General features: G+C 28.9%; 1 protein-coding gene across 3 annotated transcripts; it reads left to right on the top strand.

The window, feature by feature from the left end:
• Positions 1 to 120: 120 nt before the first annotated feature.
• On the top strand, positions 121 to 22,697 carry LOC113556324 (putative inhibitor of apoptosis). Of its 3 annotated transcripts, none has more exons than XM_026961194.2 (7): positions 121 to 268; positions 19,576 to 19,999; positions 20,389 to 20,622; positions 20,688 to 20,884; positions 20,953 to 21,029; positions 21,225 to 21,257; positions 21,530 to 22,697. In XM_026961194.2, the coding sequence occupies exons 2-7, from the start codon at positions 19,576 to 19,578 to the stop codon at positions 22,011 to 22,013; spliced, it is 1,449 nt and encodes a 482-aa protein (XP_026816995.1). In that variant the 5' UTR covers positions 121 to 268; the 3' UTR covers positions 22,014 to 22,697. The 3 variants fall into 3 exon arrangements, with proteins under 3 accessions (XP_026816995.1, XP_026816994.1, XP_026816996.1); XM_026961193.1 differs by lacking the exon at positions 121 to 268 and adding an exon at positions 16,811 to 17,255; XM_026961195.2 differs by lacking the exons at positions 121 to 268; positions 21,225 to 21,257 and adding an exon at positions 16,811 to 17,255.
• Positions 22,698 to 22,731: the final 34 nt, after the last annotated feature.

The raw sequence follows: 22,731 nt of genomic DNA, 5'->3' as shown, positions 1-22,731 counted from the left end.
TTCCTATAGAGTTAAAAATATGTAGGTTTACTTGACGTCATCCAAAGACGATATCTATGTATTGTGTGCAGTGTGTACTATTAATGATACCTAATGCAAATATGCACTAGTTGCTGTTCGCATGCACTAAAGCACTAGGCGTCTATGTCGCTAGTATACACTTTTAGTTAATCCCTAGAAGAGACAAACACAACCGATCTCGAGACAGTGTACCGCAATCTATACAATTTATTCAAGTATTCAGCTACAACAAGCTTTGCGGCTTTGGGTGAGTTTATACATGCAAATTATTAAATATAGTTAAAATATATATTTTAATTTATGAATATTTCTGAAATCAAGTCATACACAAAATAATATATTATTGTTTTTTAAGAAATGTATATTTATCAGTTAGGTATTACATAGATATATAAATATTATTGTTGTCAGTCATGATTTTAATCTCTACTTCAGTTTAAATAACATACATTAATTACATTATAATTAGAATAGGTAGATACTACATATTTTTTAATTATTCTCAGATATTCCTAATGTATTTATATTAAAAAATAGGTATTGAAAGTAATAGTGAAAAGACATGTGTCTAACCTAACGGAATTTGACTTTGGGTTATTATATTATACAGAACTTAATTAGTGTAACCTCTAAACTTTAAACACTAAATATTAACACCGCTCTCCATCATGTTTCATAATGCGAATGGTGAACAAACATTATTTCCATGGTTGTTCGTGTAAAATATACAATCCATTCATAGTTCATACCTACTTTATTCTACATTTCTATTTCGTGTAATAATCAATATTATCTTAATGTATTGTCGTTTATTTAAAATTACATGACAAATTAGCAATGGTATTATTAGGATGCAATACATATTTACTTATTAGAGTACAAGGGGATTAAACGATTTTTCCTTTTTTCAAGAAGAAAACTATAAGTAAATAAAAATTGGCATCCAAACATCACACGTGAAAATTTAAAAAAAATTGAATATACATATAAGAACAAAAATATTTAATAATATGACACTGATTAATGTTTCTTATCGTTTATCAATAGTCAATATTGTTAATTTAAAATATAGGTTGTAATGATTTATAATTAATTATAATATAATTATTACAAATGAACCTAAAGGTTGTAGGTGGATGAACCAAAAATTAAATAATAATAATTAAAAAGGAATTATATTATTCCCATTTTGAAATTATACAAATAGGTACTTATATTAGTTATTAGTTTATTACCTTCAAAGAAGACCCGATAAACATACGTTTATAACAGTATTTCGGATTAGAATAAAATTATTTACCATCATATACACAACTACCCAATGCGTGTGCATATACATAAAATCTATACAGAAAACTAATAAAGTAAAGTTTAAGTAGGGTGGTGTATCACGTGTCGTCTAATCGTAATCTATACACTCGTGGAATGGTTTGCTTTGTGAAGGGTCTGTCGGCCTATCAACGATCACACGGGTATTATTCCTATTTTCTCTATATCGACTGTAGTATTATACACCCGCGATTATTATAATATGCATTTGTGTGGCGTAGCAATGGGGAGTGTCACTTCCGACGTTCGTATCCGCTACGTGCTATGTTTATTATAAAATTATCATTTATCATAAACCTTTATGATGGTCTCTAGCTATATTTGACATGAGCCTGCAGTGTGTCACACCGAACGCGAACGCGTGTATTTTTAAAATTATGAATGTATATAATGCGCCTTAATATGCATATTTTTAAATGGGCGTGGTTGTGTGTATAGTGTATACTATAAATATATTATTATCACGATAATTATTTTTTAAGTATTTTTCGCCAATCACGGGACACCCTGTATTTACAAGAATTCAATACAATGAGCAAATATAATATGTGCATATTTCGCAGTAACTAACAATTATGTATATGCACATAATTCGCTAATTGTATAGGTTGTTTTAACCATATTTTTGATAACATTTAAAAATACGAATACGAGTTGGCAAGAATCTGTGTATGTAAATTTTAGAATCGATGAGTAGAATAAAACTATACGCCTATAGCCAATACCTACAGACTACAAATATAAGATGTGATGTTTAAAATTTTGAAACATAGAATATATTAAAATATATAATATTATTGAAGACATATTAATGCATTATATTGCACCATTAATACAGAAAATTGCGCTTCGTATATTCTTATAAGTAAATAAGTTTGAAAAAAATACTGTACGTTTCTCAATAATTAATAGTTAATAACAATAACAACTTATAAGTTATAATAATTATTCATTAATAATACAGTTATATGTTGTTTATCTTAGCAATATAAATTGTCCGATCAAAAAATTAAATTTTAACCATTTTAACCTAACAATTATAACTATATTTAAGAATTTAATAGAAGTATACCTAATTTAAAATTCGATTTATCTTGTAGCATTTGGTAATATTTGACATTGAAACATTATTAACAATTATAAAAATTAATCATATTCATTTAAATCATATAGTTGCAGAGACGAAACATGGGTAGAAAAATATAAAAATAAATTTGCTCTCTCTTTAAAATAAAGAGTATTAAAAGTATTAAATTTGAATAGCCAGCATATATTACAAACAAAAGCTTAACATTTCTTCAAAAACAAAACATAAAACAATATTTTGATTTAGAATAGTTTTTTAGAGTAAGTAGTAAGTTATTCGTACTACCTATTATAATATTATTACTTATAGTATTTTTTAATAATATAATAAAAATCTAAAAAAATATATAAAATGTACAAAAATACAGAATATATTTAAATAATATAGATTCTTACTATATTCTACATTTACAAGACGGTAACAACCCACGTGAGTGAAGAGTCCTATAGGTTAAGTGCCTAACCTAACCAAAGTGCACACGTTTTTTAATTGATCATGATTCATGGTATTCTTAAGAATGTCTTTATTCGTTTCAATGCATAGTGCACTATTATTCCTTTCACTTGAATAAAATAATTGTGACAGAAATGCATAATATCAACTGTAACTATTTGGTCAACTATACTCAGCTCTTACAGTATACATCTTTTAAATCAGCTATAAAATATATAATAAACAATGTCAATGTCTATAAAAAAAGTAACTATCGTTATATATACTAGCTTCATACTAGCTTCTTAGCCTTTAGGAAAAGGCTACCCAAATGTTAATCTTAGTATTGCTTATTTGTGCATAAAAAATCGCAAATGGTCAACATTTTCAAATGTACATGTTAAAATAACTATAATAATAATAAATTAAAAGTCTTTGTGTAACCCACCAGTCTTTGATAAAAAAAGTTAGTGGCCAGATAATCATTTAAAAAAAAAAATTGGAATAAGTTTAAAAATCTTTTAATACAATAACTTTTTGGAAATAGTATAAATTTAAAACTGGTGATGGAAACGTTGTATATAATTAAAACGATAAATACATTAGATCTGTTTAACAACAAAATAAAGGTACCTAAAAATACATAAAATGTCATATATTCATACATCATAGTCAATATCTATTTGATAAATTTTTTTTGGTGGAGTTATTAATAATTTTGGATGAGCTAAGCCCTTTGCCCACTTCTAGTCCGCAAACCACTTAACCCTACTTTTTCACTGAGCCTGACACTTCCTAGTATGCTTCTGGATAGTTATATCTATAGTTTCACAACTTTCTGGTATCATTACAACTGTACTCGAAGACATTAACTTTGTTTTGGTGAAATTTAAGAAAAAAGTATGAAACATTGTTAGATCACTTATGAATATTATAATTGCTATAATTGTTTTTGACCCATGTAGTAAAACTAAGTTCAGATGAAAAGCATAATTATATAACAACAATGTGTAAACAAAGCATTTGACTAAATGTTTTTAATAATAGCATACATGTACGCTTATTGGCTTATTTATTTTTTTTTTTTGTATTTATCAATAAAAATTTAAAATTACTATACATAATTTGATAATTACAATACTTAATTATCTATCTCTTTTAAAAATAGCTTGAGTTAGAGATAGAGAGTGAGTTAGTTATTATTAGTTATTAGTTATTTAATTTTTTTTTTAACGTTTTCCCTCTGACAGTGCGTGTTCAATTTGATTTTGGCCAATCAACTTATTAAATTGTTTTTTGACAAAAAAAATGTTTTTCAGATAATGCATTGATTTTTTTTTGTTTACTCGTATTTATGTTTGTAATAATAACTATAAATATCATTGTTTATAATGTCGTTAACTATACATCCGTCGACGATTTCATTTTACTAACGTAAAATATATTATTATCAGAATAGCATACATTTAATAAAATAATATTATACTAGTTCAGAAAAAGACGTCGATAATGTGTGCAGATTGACGGATAACAAATAACTATAAATTATAATAATGGTAATGAGCGCCAGACATGTCATATCAATTTTACAACACGTACTCGTATTCCGAAACTTTGTGCACCCGCCGACCACCATACAGATAAACAGATACAGTACAAACTACAAAATCACGTACATAAGAATGAGACAAACGTCTTGGTGTCTCAACTTAACATCTGTTTGTGTATAATTACTATAATTGTTGTTACGAATTACGTATCGGATACTAAATGTGTTAGATGAAAAAAAAAATTTAATAAAATTGATATTTTTCATTGACATAATATCTACCAAATTTGAAAAACAAATATTTTATAAATTATTTTTCATATTATATAGATGAGGATTGAATGTTGATACTGTCCATTGTCTATCTTATGATGCTTCATCAGTTTGTATTAACTGAATATTTTTAATGGAGATATAAGTAAAAAATATAACGCCTTGCAATAGTCAATGATAATATAAATAATAAATAGAAAATACTATAAGTATATATAATATATATATTATATAATATGACATTTATGTATTATGTATAACTGCAAAAATAACTTTGCAATTACTTGAATTGTAAAATTACCTGTATATATTTATAATGTACGTTTATATTTTATTTGTATAGTATTTTTTAAATTTCTTACAATCATTTTCATTATGAAATATTTTTCAATAATCACATAGGTTAGATATATTGGAAAAATTTCCAATTACAATAATGCCTTTGTATAATTGTGAATTCGTGTTAATTAATTAATATAATAAGACTATATGGCAGCTGTATAACTTCAACAGCAAAATGTATACGATAATAATTGTAATTATATAATTACAATATAATATATTTTATATCGGTATAATTGGATTTTTTCATTAGCACGTGCAACAATTGCAATAGAATAAGTAATGTAAAACGCGTTACCTTTACTTATAGAATATTATATTACTATATTACTTACCTATATATATATATTACCATTGTATATTTTGTAGGTATGACTGGAATGAGAACATTATCTGAAGGTAGAATATGTGTACTCCGAAATCTGAAACCTGAGTACATAGTCTGATAGTCATTCAAATATATATAACGCATAATAGGAACTCCATGATAACTGAAAATTTTATTTACTAATAGAGGTCACTAATCAATGAGACCAATGAGTAATAATTATTAAAAATTTATAAATTTATTTTGATGAGAATCTATAAGTTGCAAGTACCAACCCCTGGATCTCTATCAGGCACCAACTCAACTTTCATGTTTGGTGGGAGTACGTAGGCTTATGATTTTTCCTACTTCTACTTACACACATATTTATACAAAATTATTACCATTTACCGCTAATTCAACTTTCAATTTCAATTACATCGACAGTAAAGTTAGCAATGATAGCTATTAATCAAAGGCGACGACGTTCTACGAACACCGGAGCGTACGGAACACTTGACCTAATCGCTACTATACTATAAATCTAAAAATAATTTTCAACGAAATAATCAATGAGCAATAGCCATAAATCTTATTATGCACAATATTATTATTAAAACTTAAAAGGGCGCCACACTCATATGATTGTCTCTATCTTACGAACATACAATATAACAAATGTATGTTTAGCAGTTCCAATTATGTGCAAAATCCTTTATTAGTAGAGATAATTTACCTTTTAATATTTTATAAAAATTAAACACACGAACAATATCTGTGCTTTACTGCTTTCAGATGGTTTTTTTTACATTATTTTAATTTTTAAGTTACAAAAATTGTTAAATTGAAATATTTTCTTGTCACTTGCTTAAAAATTAAAATATATTAAAAACCTACATGAAAGCGCGGATAATATTATTACCTTTAAATTTATTAATTAGTCAATTCACCACTTTTAATTTTAATTTACTAGATCTAACATAATAATAAATTTTAAAATAAAATAAAATGTCATTGTAATAGTATATTTTTGACAAAGCAATACACTATAATAATTATTATTAATGTATAAAGAAAGATATAGAAATACTTTTCTTTTGGTGATGAGAGAGTTAGCCTCTTATATTTTATCAGAATCGTAAGACTTATTTTTATGAGCATTATTTTGGCAATATGACATAGTACATTATTGAATTATGGAATATAGTTCTAAACAAATATGTACGTTTCCAATTTATATTATTCTGATAAAATACATTACAACTATAAAATAAATACGATTTCAAAATAATATTTTAATATTTAATTTCAAAAATACTTAAGCTTTATAGTTGATAGACTTTTGAATTTTTCAAATGATATACGTTTTCGAGTAAATACTTTTTACTGACAAAATAAATATTTCTAAATCAATATAATTCAGAAAGGTATATTTTTCTAATTTTTTTTTTTGTATTATCCAGTTTATTTATACACTCAATATTATATAATACGAGTATACTTTAAAAGTTAAAACATTTATTTATAAATATTGTGGCATTGTGCTACAGGATACAACGTTACAGCGCATTCAATATTATCATATATTCGTGTTGTAGTTGTATCATTGTCCATTGAGTAACACTCGCGTGGGTCTTACCTTTTACTATTTATTATACGATAAGTCAAGTGTTATACAATAATTCCAGTGATAATTTGAAGAGGGGGATGCATTATAATTTATTAAAAAATACTATAAAAAGTTGAAATTAGTGTTTCTTGACTCTTGTTATTAGTTATGTTTAAAATACTCGGAACAGGCGGAACAGGCGTAATAGTATTTTATATTATTTTAATGGTATTTTTACTTCATACAAATATAGAATACAGACATAATACGCGTGTATGAGTGTGTATTAATAAAACAAACTGATTGATATAAAAAATTATATGAGAATTTTCTTAAAATAAAATACTAAATTTATTGTTTTAATATTCATTCTTTGAAAAATGAATCATTAAATTTCTTTAAACATCAACGTATATTATTATGTTATATGATGATAAGCATTGTTGCGGGGGCATTCAAACGTTATGAAATAATAGAAATATTATTTCAATTAATAATTTCATGGAAATCGTTTTTAGAGACCAAGTACAAACTATATAAGGTCGTAGTTTGTAATGATTTTTGAGTTTCGATTCCTAAAGGCGGTCATTAAAAATCTGTAGATAAGCCATTTAACCGTACACTTACGCATAATTTATAATTTAATTACTAGGTAAAGACGGTATAATCAAGTCGCTTGAGGCAATAAGGCTTATTATTTATTTTTTTTCTAGTTTAAATCATACTCCGATAGACGATAGTATTGTTGCATCGCTTAAAGTTTTATTATTATATTACAATATATTATAATATATATTGTACAGTATTAAAAATTATATAACTCATCATAACCGCTCTTCTTAGAAATTAGAATAAATGCGTATTGTATTTAAGTACATATTTATTATTTACTATTCACTAATTCAGTAATAAAAATTATTTAGCAAGTTATAAGTTGTGAGTTAGTGACATATAATTTAAATGAATAATTTTACAATATTTATGAACGATCAGTATGCGACACAATTTAAATACACAATTATAAAAATATATTTAAATATATCGACTATTAAAAAAAAAAAACATCATCTAAAAATGTAGCACTTGCTTGTATAAATTATTATTCAAACATTGCTTTGAGCATTGAGTTATTTTTATAAATGTATATGAAAAAAATTAACTCTGTTTATTATTTATTTTGTAATTAATTAATAATTCATTAAAATATAATAACCTATTTGCTCAATTTAATAGCAGACGTGTTACCTACTACATATTATTTGTATATAATATACATAAATATATTGTATGTACATTTGTGTGTAGTTTCAAAATTAGCTTATTATTATCTATATACGGTATACATATAGGCTATACCTATATTTATCTTTGTAACAGCTGCTAATTAACACTGTAATATTTTTATAACAGTATTTTGTGATTACATCCAATATAATATAATATATAAAAGTTTGAAAAAGAAGTCATGGCTATAATCACTTCATAGTTCATACTACTCGTACAATAGAATTGTTTTGAATTTTAAATATCGTATTTTGCAATACACATGGAATATTATAATAATATGTATTATACTATTAAACCATTATACGTTCAATACTTTTTAAATATTATGTAGGTCTTACCTCCTACACTATGTACGATAAACACACAGCAGATAACTAATATAAACTTTACACTGGCATCGCGGTGACTGTTTATAGGTACCTACTATTATTCTATAAGTTTTCTAGTTGAAATTCAAGTGCAACGAGTACCGTTTTACTAGTGCTACGTGATGATTTCCAAAGTGTAAGACTGACATCAAACGAACCGGCCCCGTCTGTAGCAATGGGACACTAGGTGTATGGCGTATAATATTATATAGCTATAAACAGTGTGATAAGTGGAAAGGAATGCAGACCACAAACGTGACCTCCTCCGGGTTAACAGTTTTTAAATTTGTGTTATACGTAGTACGTGGTGGGTCTGGTCTCAGGTATATGCCTATAAAGCCTACAATAGTCTACATATATATTTACGTTGTATGGTACACCTACCTACCAATATAGTAGATGCACATGCACGCACGCACGCATGCACGACTAGCAGCAGCTGAGAAGTTAGGAATGCAGTTTTTAATACATCCGCGGTGGCTTGTATTGATAATAATATTATATAATACATGTATATGCTGTTAAAAAGTATTCACAGAGGGTATTTGGACTTAATCCCTTGCGGGAAAATTCCTCGCGTCTTTTGTACTCCGTGTCTGCAAAACTGCAGGTTTACATGCCCGCGCAAAAAAATAATGCACCCATTCTTTTCCTCCATAACATAAATATTCTCACAAAGAAAATAAAATGAGAACTCGTTGTGTTTTGTGTACAATATAGTAACACAGATAGGTACATCGATATATATTATATACATTATACATTGTTAACGGTTTTTACAGTATAGGTATTTGTATAATTGTATCAGTCATACCTAATGTTTTTCTACTCTAGCCGTCGTATACTAACTAAACCTTTATTATAATACATACCTTTATGGGCTATTGGACTATATTACTATTTATTATAATAATTTACAATTGTTCCAACAACCAAATATTTGGCTATCACTAGTCGGTAAACAGTCTTCTTATTCAGATTAGGTTATAGGTTATTCAGTAAAAGTAAATATGATAAAAACTTACTAATTATTGACTAATTATTTAACTATTTAAATAATTAACACTGTTAAATATACTCATCAGTCATCATTCATGTGAGTAAGCCATCACTTATGTAGCCAAACAGAGCCATAATTCTATTATTTATTAATGACTATTAATAATGATTTAGGGTAATTCACCAAGTACGGTCAGTGCTAATTCCCATTTTTGCCTTTAATAATAAATTTATATAAATTCTGATTCTTGGAATTTTTAGTACACACTTAATGATCTTATTGTAATTTTTCAATTCTTTAGATTTTACATTCTGTTAAAGGAGTATCATGTGGCGATACCAGTTGTTAGTTTATCTAAATCGAATTTTTAATGACAATAGTTATTGTATTATTTTGTGTTACTTTATGTATTCACCTACTGAGGATACTAATTTACTATTAAAATAATAGTTTTGAAAGATTATAGTTTTAAGATGACGATTATCATATTAGCATTGATCAATCAACATTTTATATTTCGCACAATTTAAAATATAATAAATATTACATATTGTACATCAGATTGAAATTTTTTAAGCCATTTAAAAGAAAAACTATCTTTATTCCTTTTTAAACATAATTTAATAATTCAGAAACACAGAAATAACTTGTTCAAATATTGATTTAGAATTTAGATTCATCTAAATTTTTAAACAAAGAAAAACGTTTTTTAATAATTTGTTAAAGTTAAATTTATTTAATAATTCACAGTAACAAAAGGTTGGTTCTTGTTTGAATAAAATACAATTTTATCACCACAGGACACTCTAATTATACAAGAAATCTAAATATTTGAAATCGGGGTTCTTAAGTTAGCTTAAAAATTCTAAAATTAGAATTTCAATAAATTAATTTTTAAAGTAAAAATGAGGATGAGCAAGCTTGATGAATCATTCTGTATACACGGGTCACTAAATAAAAACTAATAAATTATTTCAGACGGTTTTCAATTGATTACAAATTGGGATATCAATGTAATAATATATCATAAATGAAAAAACAATTTAAGTACAGCGAAGACTTATTAGAAGTAAATTTCCGAACAGTGTACTTTAATTTCGTCGTCCATTCTATTAATAAAATGTCTTAATTTAAAAATAATAAAATCATATTGTTTTTTTATTGTACATAAAGTATGATTCAAATGGTTATTATAAAATTTATAACCTTGGTCAGTATTGGAAGAAAGTATGAGCTCAACATATTAAGTTCAAGTAACGTAATTGAGCTTTCCACCGTAAATACGACACTGTCCGTCCGACGTTCGGATTTCAATGGAAAAGGAACAGAACCATCAGACGAACGAAAAAAAACCCTCTTTTGCGGATAACAGTACGTGCGTGAGTTTCATATGCAATTAATGCAATTCGACTCAGATGTAGATCCGTAGAACATATTATTATCCTTATTATGTATACATTGCACATAGAGATTTGATAGAAACTGTCGCCTGTCTTTACTGTCTTTTATTATAACTGCTGTCTGCTAATAAGTAATGATGACACGTCTACAGCACTCCTGAGGTCTATACGCCGATCGTTAAAAGTATTTATACGCGTGTGCGTCGTAAGACTGCAGTTTTACGATTTAAAATTCTCATTACGTGTGGGATTATATCATTAATATTGTATAAATGGAATCATTGGATAAGGGGTTGATTTTCATTAGTAACTCCTAGTGTATTTTACTTAGGTGGGCGGTACACGATAGACGTAAATCTATAAAATGAAAATTGGGGGGGGGGGCGAAAAACAGGAGTGAACCGCACTGAGACCTAGGTTGATGTACTAAATTTTTTAACTTTGAAAAAAATTAAGAATAATGGTCTAGAAAAAAGGATTTTAAGAAACTACTCGAACACTGTTTTATCTTTACTCGTGACTCGGCTTAAAAGTATAAACATAAGCTAAAAGGTATCTTGTGGAAAAGTTTATTTTTTTTTAATTACATATTTACTTTTATAAAACATTGTAAAAACTAGTGCATCAAATGACAAATTATAAATGAAATTTATTTTTATTTGAGGCCTCAAATATACATATATTACAGAAAAACTACTTAAACCTCGTTTAAATAGTTACACCTTCAAATAACGGACGTTTTTTTAGCAATAAATTACAAAGTTTCTACAGACTGAACCGTCTGAATAACAATTTCTTTCGAATAGCGGATACAATTTCAGCGACCAAGAGTGTTCGGTATTTAAGTTTCAATGCAGTTGCATCCCAGCCTCCGGAGGCTTGGCACATTAAATATAAAAAATAAAATTAGTGAAAAGGGTCCGGCCGTGTTTCAGGGTTTAATATTATATTCTCAAAACTCAAAAGGGAAAAAAAATAAACAAACCGTCGACGACCGATAATCCGACCGTCAAAAATTTTATGGAATGCGACTGGCGCTGAGTGCAACGTTGCCTTTTCGCCGCAGCGTCAATAGACCGACCGGTTTAGGTTCCATACTGTCGAGCGGCAACGTGGCGGCACGTTCCCCGACGGACGTGCGCCACCGGGGCAGATGGTTTTCACCCGAACAACTGCTCTACGGATGTCCCTAGACATTTCTGTTGTGCAAGTACACATCTCCCCCATCATTGCACATGCACATTGTATAATATAATATTAATAATTATTACTATTATCATATTATAGTAAAGGAGGATGTATCTATGAAGACATCGGAGCACGTCGCGTAGCTCCCGCAACATCAGCTGCTCTATTATTATTATTATTATGGTTTTTGGTGTTTTTCTTCTCTTGGCATTCATCAGAACCAAAGAACTCTACCCGGAAACTACGGTAGTTTAATATACTCTACAGTTCTACAGACTACGGTTAACGAGATTTCGTTAAGGTTATTTTTTCCACTTCTCGCAGCTCATTACACGTTCAATGCCTCAATGCTAGGTGATAGGTATGAATAATATATTTAGAAATTCAGATATTTTAAATCTAAATTCAAATGCACTGTTCTTTAGTAATACTTAAAACAATAACAGTAATATACTATAATACTATATACAAGTATACAACTAGGTTCTATAATATTAAAGTACTATAGGGCATAGGCCGGTATTACAGTCCAATACTCCAATGTATTTTGCTTTATTACAACATTAATTAATAGTATAATAAAATATATAAATAAATACTATTAAATATTTAAAATCAATGTATTATTGATCTACTTGTCAGTTGTCTTGTACCATTATTATGATTTTGTGGGTACTCCGTGGCCCGTGTGACTGCATGGTGCCATCAGTGTTTATTTCAGGGGGTAACTGGGGGGTACTACCCACCTCCGGAGAAAAATTTGTTCGATATTTGTATTTCCTTTTATTATTACTCCTATGGTATACCCCTTCGTAAATTTACAACACCCTCCCTCATCGGGATAGAAGATCTGAAAATAAACATGGCGTATAGTCGCTTTAAGTATGCATTTGTGTGTTTCTAAACAAACGTTGTTTCACTAGGACTACAATAAGTAATAACAACAACAATAATAAGTATAATAACAAAAATAATAACAGTATATAGAGAGTTTGATAAACTCGGTCGTCGGCCGCGCACTTTCTCTCCGCAATACCGCAAAGCGTATTTTTACGCGACTACCTCCTGATTCCTGCCTATTACTATTACACTATTACTTCTATGTAGTCTCTTTTTAGCTCATACCTTCGCTCCTACATATAGGTTGGAGCAGGTCAACGACAGAATGACTCTTACACCGATTCCGGTTACCCGATTATCGCTTTCTTTCTATAAAGTTTCTAATGGAATTGGCGGTGTCTTTTTTTCTCACGACTCATCTAAATATGGAAAAAGCTAATTTTTTAGAATCGATAAATCATTGCAGCTAATTTCATTCAGACAGTATTCAAAAATTATACCATGAACTATGCAAATTTGAATAATTTGATCTTATACTTTTAGATAAATATACATTTTAGCTCCAGTCGGTGGTCCATTTACGAATGACGTTTCACTCTTCAGATTTTATTTGTACCAAACTATTTATAATTAATGAACCGACTATAGTGTAATATTGTTAATTTTAGTCAGCCATCTGCTAGAAACAGGTAAAATTTGGCAAAAATAAATGTTTTGAAATTAAAAATACATATTCACATTTTTAATTTTCAAGTTTATTCAATGGTGTATGAAAATAATACGTGTACTAAACTATTTTTTTTCGTTTTGTTTACATGTTTAGAATTTTAATTTTGAATGCTCTTGATTGGAATTTTGATTATTTATAAAACCATTGAAACTATGAAGTACTATTTAGGTATTATGAATTCATATATGGGCACTGCACTAGTGGCGACTGCCGACTAAGTAATAAATGCGATTACCACTATAGCGATAGAAAGTTTTAATTAAATTGGAATTGCATTTAAACATGTTGCTTCCATGTACGATTGCCTATTTAGATTTAAGTGGATATTAACAGCGTATATGCGGCTTTCAGGCTAATTTAATTAAACGACTCGATTGACTATTCGATTGCATCGTTTTGTAGTTGTTTGTTATCTAGGCCACAATATAATGTTTTTATAAAACTATTGGTTTTATTTTAAACAGACCACAATGCTAATGGTACTTGAATTTAAAAATAGTTGAAATTTTTGTATTTTATATTTTTGTAAACAACATCTGATTATTAATGAGCCATTTGGTCATAATTACACATAAATAATTTTGTGTTTTCCCACGTTCAATTGTTGGTGTTCAAGGCTCCGTATCGCGACCATACGTATTCGAGCAACATAATGTGTACAGATTACAGACTACAGAGTTCGTTGGTGGAAAACAGAACGTGGCAACACTGTGCTCTGTACAATGAATAATGTAGAATTCTGAATGGATTTTTAGTTTTTTCCCCTACCGTCTTCCAGCTGACGATGTCGGCTGTCTAACTACGTGGTAGGTCGTCGCCGTTACCTCACACCGGAGGGCCTATATACTATTATACTATTAAACTCATGTATAGTTATATATTAACTCTATCTACTCCATACTGTAGGCTAGGCTGATTTTTAAATCACCATAATAATATTATTAATATTCAATCGTCCCCTTACCGTATTTTTTTTTTGATTACTAAATATTATATTCCCAAAACATACCGGTCTTATGTATAATTTATAATTATTTAAAAATCGTCATAGTGTAGTAACACTCTAGCAACTTCTTAGAACACTAGAATAATAATATTGTAAAAACTATTAATACTGAATAATTATTATCAGCCTTGCATTAATTACGTGGTTGACAAATGGCAATTTATTGTACACATTACGTAATACACTGGAATATTTATATTACATTATTGTTTTCGTGTCAACTATTCACTGTTTAAGGTACCACCATAGGTAGATACTGTATATACAGAATAATATGCAAATTGCACTATTGCAGTAGCGTGTTTCTCAGAGGGTTCGAGAAATACCACACACATTAGTCTTATCATCGGGTTGTACGTAGAATGTAGATAATAATATAAACATTATAAACCTTTTTTAATCAGTGACTATAGTGACATCATATATATATAAATGTATATGTCTAATAAAGGATTTTTCAATTTATTATGTCATCATGATTATGGTGGGGCCGTGGGGGTTTGGAATTTTGGACGACGAGATTTATTGAATATTATACTATATAATAAATATTATATTTTAAAATTTTGTAAAACTATACATTTATCAGTCCTTCAAAGAAATCAATGAAATATGTACATCTAATATTAAATTAATGACTTGGCGCCGAAACTCGAAGGCTATTTTTTCTCTTCATCACTAATATTATATAATACACAATGAGAATGAAATGAATGAATGTAATCTGTTCGACTATTTGGACATGAGTCATGAGTTCGTGACAACCTTTGGAATAACTTGGAAGATAACATTATTTTTTCAATTAGATGATTACGATTTACGAATAAACACGCATATCTGTATTTGATTAGTGAATAATAAACATCCAACTAATTAAATTCTAACAGATTCGAATAGTCAGTTATCCAGTAGTGACCGAATTAACATAATATGCTTTAAAATGTATTATTAAGTATCAAATAAAAAATTGTTCGTTAAGTCTGACATTGACCGGTATACAACCAAGAATTGCACTTTACATGCATTTCAAGAGACTGCAATAGTAATACTACTCTAGTGTACGAGTAAAATAGAGAGGTACCTAGAGCTGGTATCCCAAGGTAAAATAGTTTAATATTAATTCGGTTTAATATCATACATTTTGTGAAATAATTAGAATGTTTTTGATTGAATCGCTGTTGTTTGGTAGTATCGTAAAAATTCGTTATTCTTTCTATGTAGAACACTATGTATAAGCAATAATTATGTACATCACGTAACCTAGTATAATGAAATAATATAATAATTAATTATAAAATGACACAATATGTTATGTCTATCATGTTTATCTGCGGTTTATTCGAGTTTAGTGTTTACTTCAGCTATAACCTAATTTAAATAAATAATTGCGCATACGTCGTAAACACATTCTGTGTTTATCGGTATAATAAACACGTGCTTTTATCATTCTGTTGTTTTTTGTATGGAAATCCATTGCGTGCGATACCACGTAGTAGGCAGTGGTATTTACACCGTATAATAAACAAGTAATGGCGTACACGAATAAAAAGTGGAAAATTAAAATGGCCATTTTCAAAATGGAAAATTACAGATTGGGAACAAGGAAACTGCGCAGGATCATAACACGATGTCAGTGAAAGGGGCAAGCGAATTTTAGAAACGAGACTTTTTTTTTTTTATTATTATTACGTTGCTGATATCTAAGGTTCGCGATAAAAAACAAAAGTAGTAATATTATATTGAAACGCGACGATAATGAATAATAATACGTTATTACAATATTATTATTCGTCATTCTTGCGAGGCCATTGAAACCGATATTGTTTATTGTTACCGTTCTTCCGTAAACGTGTGTGCGTGCAAAGGGCAAAGGCAGTGTACCCAAAAACCGAAATGTAAACGCATTGTTATTTCGACGACGTGGTTTTGTGTATTATTACTATATGGTATCGACCGACGCGCGCGCGTGCTCTCCGCGGCTCCCTATTCGCCGACAGCCGAGTGTAGAGGGGTCCGACACGACTGGCGACGGCAGCGCGCCGGAGGTTCTCGGCTTGCCCGTTCATCGTTGATCGTTATTCGTTGTTGTTTCAGTACGGCTGAAATCGCGACGGCCACTTCTTACCGCCACCGACAAGCTCCGTGTGTTTACGATGCTCGTCCCGCTGTAATTCCGTTCCCAGTTTTTCCCACCCGTTTCCCGACACTCCGACGTCGCCGTCGGTGTTGTTGTCGTTGTCACTCGTATCGAGCGACATATCCGTGAAAAACTTAACAGCTGTGAATAATGCAAAAAGCCCCCATCGTTTCGGCGCAGTGAGGTGTTGTTGTTCGACGTTTCGAAATCTGAGGACAAAACTTTTAAGGGGATACTTTCGACCGTCCGTTCGAATTTCCCCTCGTTCGTCGCCGCACTTACTTCAACACTTTATTTTCGTCCGACGCCATAGCGCGCGCAATATTTTGGATAAACGCCACACACACAAGGTAGAGTGTTCTATTTTATATTTATTTTTCTTGTGCTTCTTTACGAGACGGTTTTCCATTTTTTTCACCGTTTGTACGACATCGATGATCGCGTTGGTGGTTGTTATTATTTTCGTTGTCGGTTGGGTGTGCGCAAAACTGCTGATATCTATTTACGTAACTATAATAGGTAGTTTTCGTGAAGGTTGTTGCGTGGCCGCCGTATAAGGCGTTCCATCTGGTATCACTCATACATTCGGTCGTATGGTGATGTGGACTGTTGCCTTCTCCGCCACCTCCTCCACCGCAACCTTCGCCAACATAACCGGTGGGGGTCCCCAACTCGCGTGTGACGACTTGTGATAGATCGGGTTATTGTGTTGGCAGGATGTGGGTGATAGGGTAGAGACTTTATTTTGCCCGCACTATCGATTAATTCCTAATCACATTGCGTTCGTGTTTCTCCATGCGACGCACACCGTAAACACCGGAAACGGATGTTTACGTTTCCGGTCCGACTACCAGAATAATCATGGATTTATCTTGCATTATATTTCATATTATTTTATGATATCGATGATGTTAAAATTAACGTACACAATGATTATAACGATTGTTTGTTCCTGAAAGTTGATTGTTTATCGTCTTGAATCAATTGACAGGCCTGTTTGTGCTCGGGACGATTTCTTTGTCTACAAGACTAATATTTATTATGAGATATTGGGTGTTTTCTGCGTTTTGACTTCATTAGGCTAATCGGTTTAAGGCGACAAACGCGTAAAACTTGTTTTGTCAGTCGAGGCTTTTATGAAAAAAAAAAAAAAAAAAAAACAATATTGATTAATGCTATTATCAGCTGTGACCATTGAATCGTTTTCTTTTTGTTGTTATTGTGCTACTACCAGTGGTCCTGATAGTTAATATCAATAAAATGCACTGAAGGTCTTTATAATATAAAATAACCGAATAAAGCATCATATTTTATTTACAAGCAAATGGGCATACCTACCCACTGAATATTGAAATTGAAATACAATAGTACAATGCTACAATCACGTAGCTCATAATAAAATTATTTAATGTATCTATAATTACAAGTACATATTATATTAATTTAATTAGGTAGCCATACCTACATAAAATTAGTTTGTGATACTAATTAATTTGTATAGACATACATTTTGTTGATCATTGATAATGGGTTATTATATAATCGTCGCTCATAATTATATATGTTTACTTTTAAACAGTGCCACAACTACACCAATTTGGGCCTGTGTGTAAATATAATTAATTGGGCCCCTTCTCTTTTAATTTTTTTTTATCATTTGGGCCACCCCCTCCATTAAATGCTGGGGCCCTGGGCTCATGTATTTGACACACGCAACATACCTGGTTATTACAGCACTGCTTATAAACTATACAATTTAATAATTTAATTAAGTTTCATTTTTATTATATATAAGTGTTAGTTTATATTTTAATCAAACATTATTTCCATTATTTTCCTCTATGATAATTAAGCTGTTTTATTCCCAATGTTTTTATGGAGGTATAATTGTTTACTTAGTGATTCTTTAAGTAAAAACTAGTCATTTTTTTATGGAATATTTATAATTTAAATTTTTATCTTTGTATACAATTAAAAATCTTATGTTTATCTGTTTTCATATAGTATTAGAATAACCACCTCTAATTATTATCGGGTTAAACAATATTTACATTTTCAATTAGTAACCAGACTATTTTTTTTAAATTCTTAAAAAAATATTTTGATGTTCATTTATTTAATATTATGCACAATGTTTATTAATTATGAATATGGGCAGGTACATATTTTAAGTTTTAACTAGTGAATTATTGAAACATTAACTAAAAATAGATACAGTCAATTTATATTCTTTTCTATTTATCCCTATATTCTAAACTTTAAATTTTCATAATTTATAAATCATTAATGCAATATCAGATTTATGAAAATTAACATTTTCAGAATAGTCTTGTGATTTTTACAGTTCTTTATTTATTTTTTGTATCACATTAATAATAAAAAAAATAAAAATCAAATTTGTTCTCGTAAAATGCTTAGCTACCTAGGTCCTAGTTATATATAGCTAATAGCTATTTAGTTTCTGAAACATAGTACAACTCATTTTTTCATGAATTGTTTGATTATTAGATTTATTTGATATAAACTTATGTTTCGTCATGTTAAGTATGTTAAGTTCATAAATATTAAAATAATTTTGTATTTTAATACATCACATATTTTTTAATGAAGTATATACCTATTACCTACTTTATTGATGAACTAATTGTGATATTTATATTTGCTTTACAGATGACTCCATCCCCAAATCATAGACCTGCTGTCTCACCAACATTAGGAAACATTCTAAAATTTGAAAAAAATATCATTCATATGTCAAATGGATGTCCAATCATTCTAAATACTTCGTATCCTTTAACTGAGTCTATTTCTGATAATCCACTCGAACCAATATCCAGATCAATGTCTGATGAAACACCTTCTTGGGATTTGACTACATATGAAAATCGCTTGAGAACATTTGATGGAGTGTGGAAATTACAATTTATAACACCTAACCAAATGGCCAAAGCTGGATTATATTATTTAGGCATACAAGATCGTGTTAGATGTTTGTTTTGTTCTAAAGAATTTGATTATTGGCAACGTGGTGATGACCCATCTGTTGAACATAAACGTCAGTCTCCACAATGTCCATTTTTTAATGATTCCTCAGGTAAATATATTACTAAATAACTATATAACTAAATTTATCATTTTTATTATCTGATATGGAATTTAAGTTATTGATTTCAAGATTATTTTGTGTGTTTAATAACATAACTATAATTTAATATAAAATTTAAAAAGGCAAAAAATATAGTTAGTGAAATTGAGTTTTTAAATTATATATTAGGGAAACCTATAAATAAATTATTAATAAATTTAAAATTGTATGATTGATTAGTTTTTAATGTTTTTATTTTAATAATAATAAAGTAAAAGTTGAAGGACATTTAAATTTTATTAAGATAAATTTACAGATTATGTCAGATAATAAACATGTATTATATCAGTACTTTTACAGATTGCTTGAATTAATTAAATATTTAATTGTATTTTTAGCTGGCTATGATGTTTGTGGTCTTTACGGCTCTGCTCCAGCTGATGTCCAGTCTAATAATGAGTCAAAAAAAGTACAAGACTTTTTAGATTCTGTGGGCATTCTGCAACAAATGAAACCTCCTAAGCATAAGGAATTTGCAACGTTGGAAGCACGCTTAAAATCATTTGAAAAATGTTTGATAAAATTGAAACAAGATGTTCAAACTTTATGTGAAGCTGGATTTTTCTATATAGGTAAAATGATAATATATTATCATACTAATTTACCTCTTATATTCATATTGTTTTAATATTTTTAGGCAATGGTTCAAATGACCAGATGTTGTGTTACTACTGCAGTCAAGGTCTTAAGGACTGGGAAGATGACGATGAACCATGGACAGAACATGCTAGATGGTCATCAAGTTGTAGTTATGTGTTATTGAATAAAGGCAAAAATTTTGTTGACAAAGCATGTGGTATGAAAAGTAGTGAAATCACAAAATTCAACACAAAGGTAATTTAATAATTTTCTCAAATACTATTGATGCAATATTAGAAATTTAACTTAAAATTAACTTGTAGGAGTTATTCAAGTTGATTGCTGAACATAAAGATATGTCTAATCTTGAAAATAATATGAAAGTAAACTCGACAAAAAGGTATGTGTTTATTATACAAGTAAAACTTTTTTATTTTAATAAATATTCAAAATTTTTATTCAATAAATCTGACAAGTAGAAATTTGAATCTAGTTAATCATTTATTTTTATTCATTGAAGTTCATGAATATATTTCATAACAACATTAATATTATTACAATATTAAGTTACAATTATTTTATTTGTTTTAATCAGGATTCACATTGTCTGTCAACATCATAAACTGAGGTATTATACCTTGAATTTCTTATTTTTCGTGCAATCGTAGTTAATTAGTTAGTTTTCAATGCACTCAAATTGTTTCAATCATTTTAATAAATTCATAATGTGCAGTTTCATCGCATGTCTCTTGTTAAATTAACATTAGAATACACCATAAAAAGCTTTCTTTTATATTTTTTTTAAGCACCATTTTATTAAATTATTAATCTGTTAATTTGTTAATGAATCAATACATTTTTTTATTATTATTGAATATATTTTTTATTTTTTTGTTCTAGAAAACTTGATCAGTCAGAAATTTCTGATATTAGTCAAATTAAAATATCATCTGACGAAAACCTACATCTTTCTCAACAGCGAGACCCTAATACAATGCCAGATTCTATGTTGTGTAAAATTTGTTATAAAGAAGAAATGAAAGTAGCGTTTATCCCTTGCGGCCATGTAATTGCTTGTATTCAGTGCGCTATAACACTTGAACAGTGTGCTGTATGTAGACAACCATTTACTATGGCAATGAGAGTGAACTTATCAATGAATGAAGAAAAAGGTAAAGATCTCGAACAGTTACCGTGCAGTTCATCACAGTGTTTCGAAGAACAATTAGATCCAATGACATGCAAAGTATGTCATAAAGAAGAAATGGCAGCAGCCTTTATACCTTGTAGACATGTATATGCCTGCGTCAAATGTGCGACAGATATGCACGAATGCCCAGTGTGTACAGAAGGATTCTGTGCCACTATTCAGGTGTACTTATAGGGCTTATAAAATTACCGTGACATTGTGTGGTGTAAACCATTCTAGTCTTAAATTTTAATTTGTTTAATTAATTTTAGCTTTAACAACTTAATTTATAATGAAATATAATAAGCACCAAAGTGGGCTAAATCTTGCTATGTTGTTGTGTTGTTGGTATTTATATTATTCTAACAATGCACAAGAATCATAGTAAAACGTGAGACTGATTTCCTTAGAGGATGTTATACAATGGTTGTTATCTCTATCATTATATAGTAAACTTATAATCGGTACAATTATGTTATTATTTTTATAAAAGTACATTGACATAATATTTACTTTTTAATAGTTATTCTGAATGTAAGTGTAAACATAAGCGTTTTAAGACATATACATGTAGAAACAGGTATGAAGTCCTTTTATGATAATTTTTAAATCAAATTGTTTGAATATATTATATAATCGTAAAGCTGTCATAAGTTACTTTTAATTTTAATTTGATTATTTTTATTTCCATATTTTGCACTCGGGTTGAATGAATACAGCAATTATAGCTCTTAAAGTAGATACTCTGATGTACAGTTTCTTTGTAAATAAACATTTTTGTTTTCTTTTGATTGTTGCTAATAATAAAACAACAATTATTTAGTGTTTTAACTATAAAAGAATAATTATAGAATAAAAATCTGATTTTAAAATTATGAACTATGTGTTATTTATTTTAGTATACTATTACAAT

Source organism: Rhopalosiphum maidis, chromosome 1, assembly GCF_003676215.2.
Source record: "Rhopalosiphum maidis isolate BTI-1 chromosome 1, ASM367621v3, whole genome shotgun sequence".
NCBI lineage: Eukaryota > Metazoa > Arthropoda > Insecta > Hemiptera > Aphididae > Rhopalosiphum > Rhopalosiphum maidis.
The sequence above is the reverse complement of the archived record's forward strand: the minus strand, read 5'-3'. Positions and strand labels throughout refer to the sequence as shown.

Coding starts and splice junctions, on each gene's coding strand:
- LOC113556324 (XM_026961194.2), top strand. CDS start 19,576: ATGACTCCATCCCCAAATCATAGACCTGCTGTCTCACCAACATTAGGA. Junction 20,623..20,687: donor AGCTGGATTTTTCTATATAG/GTAAAATGATAA, acceptor TAATATTTTTAG/GCAATGGTTCAAATGACCAG. Junction 21,258..21,529: donor TGTCAACATCATAAACTGAG/GTATTATACCTT, acceptor TTTTTGTTCTAG/AAAACTTGATCAGTCAGAAA.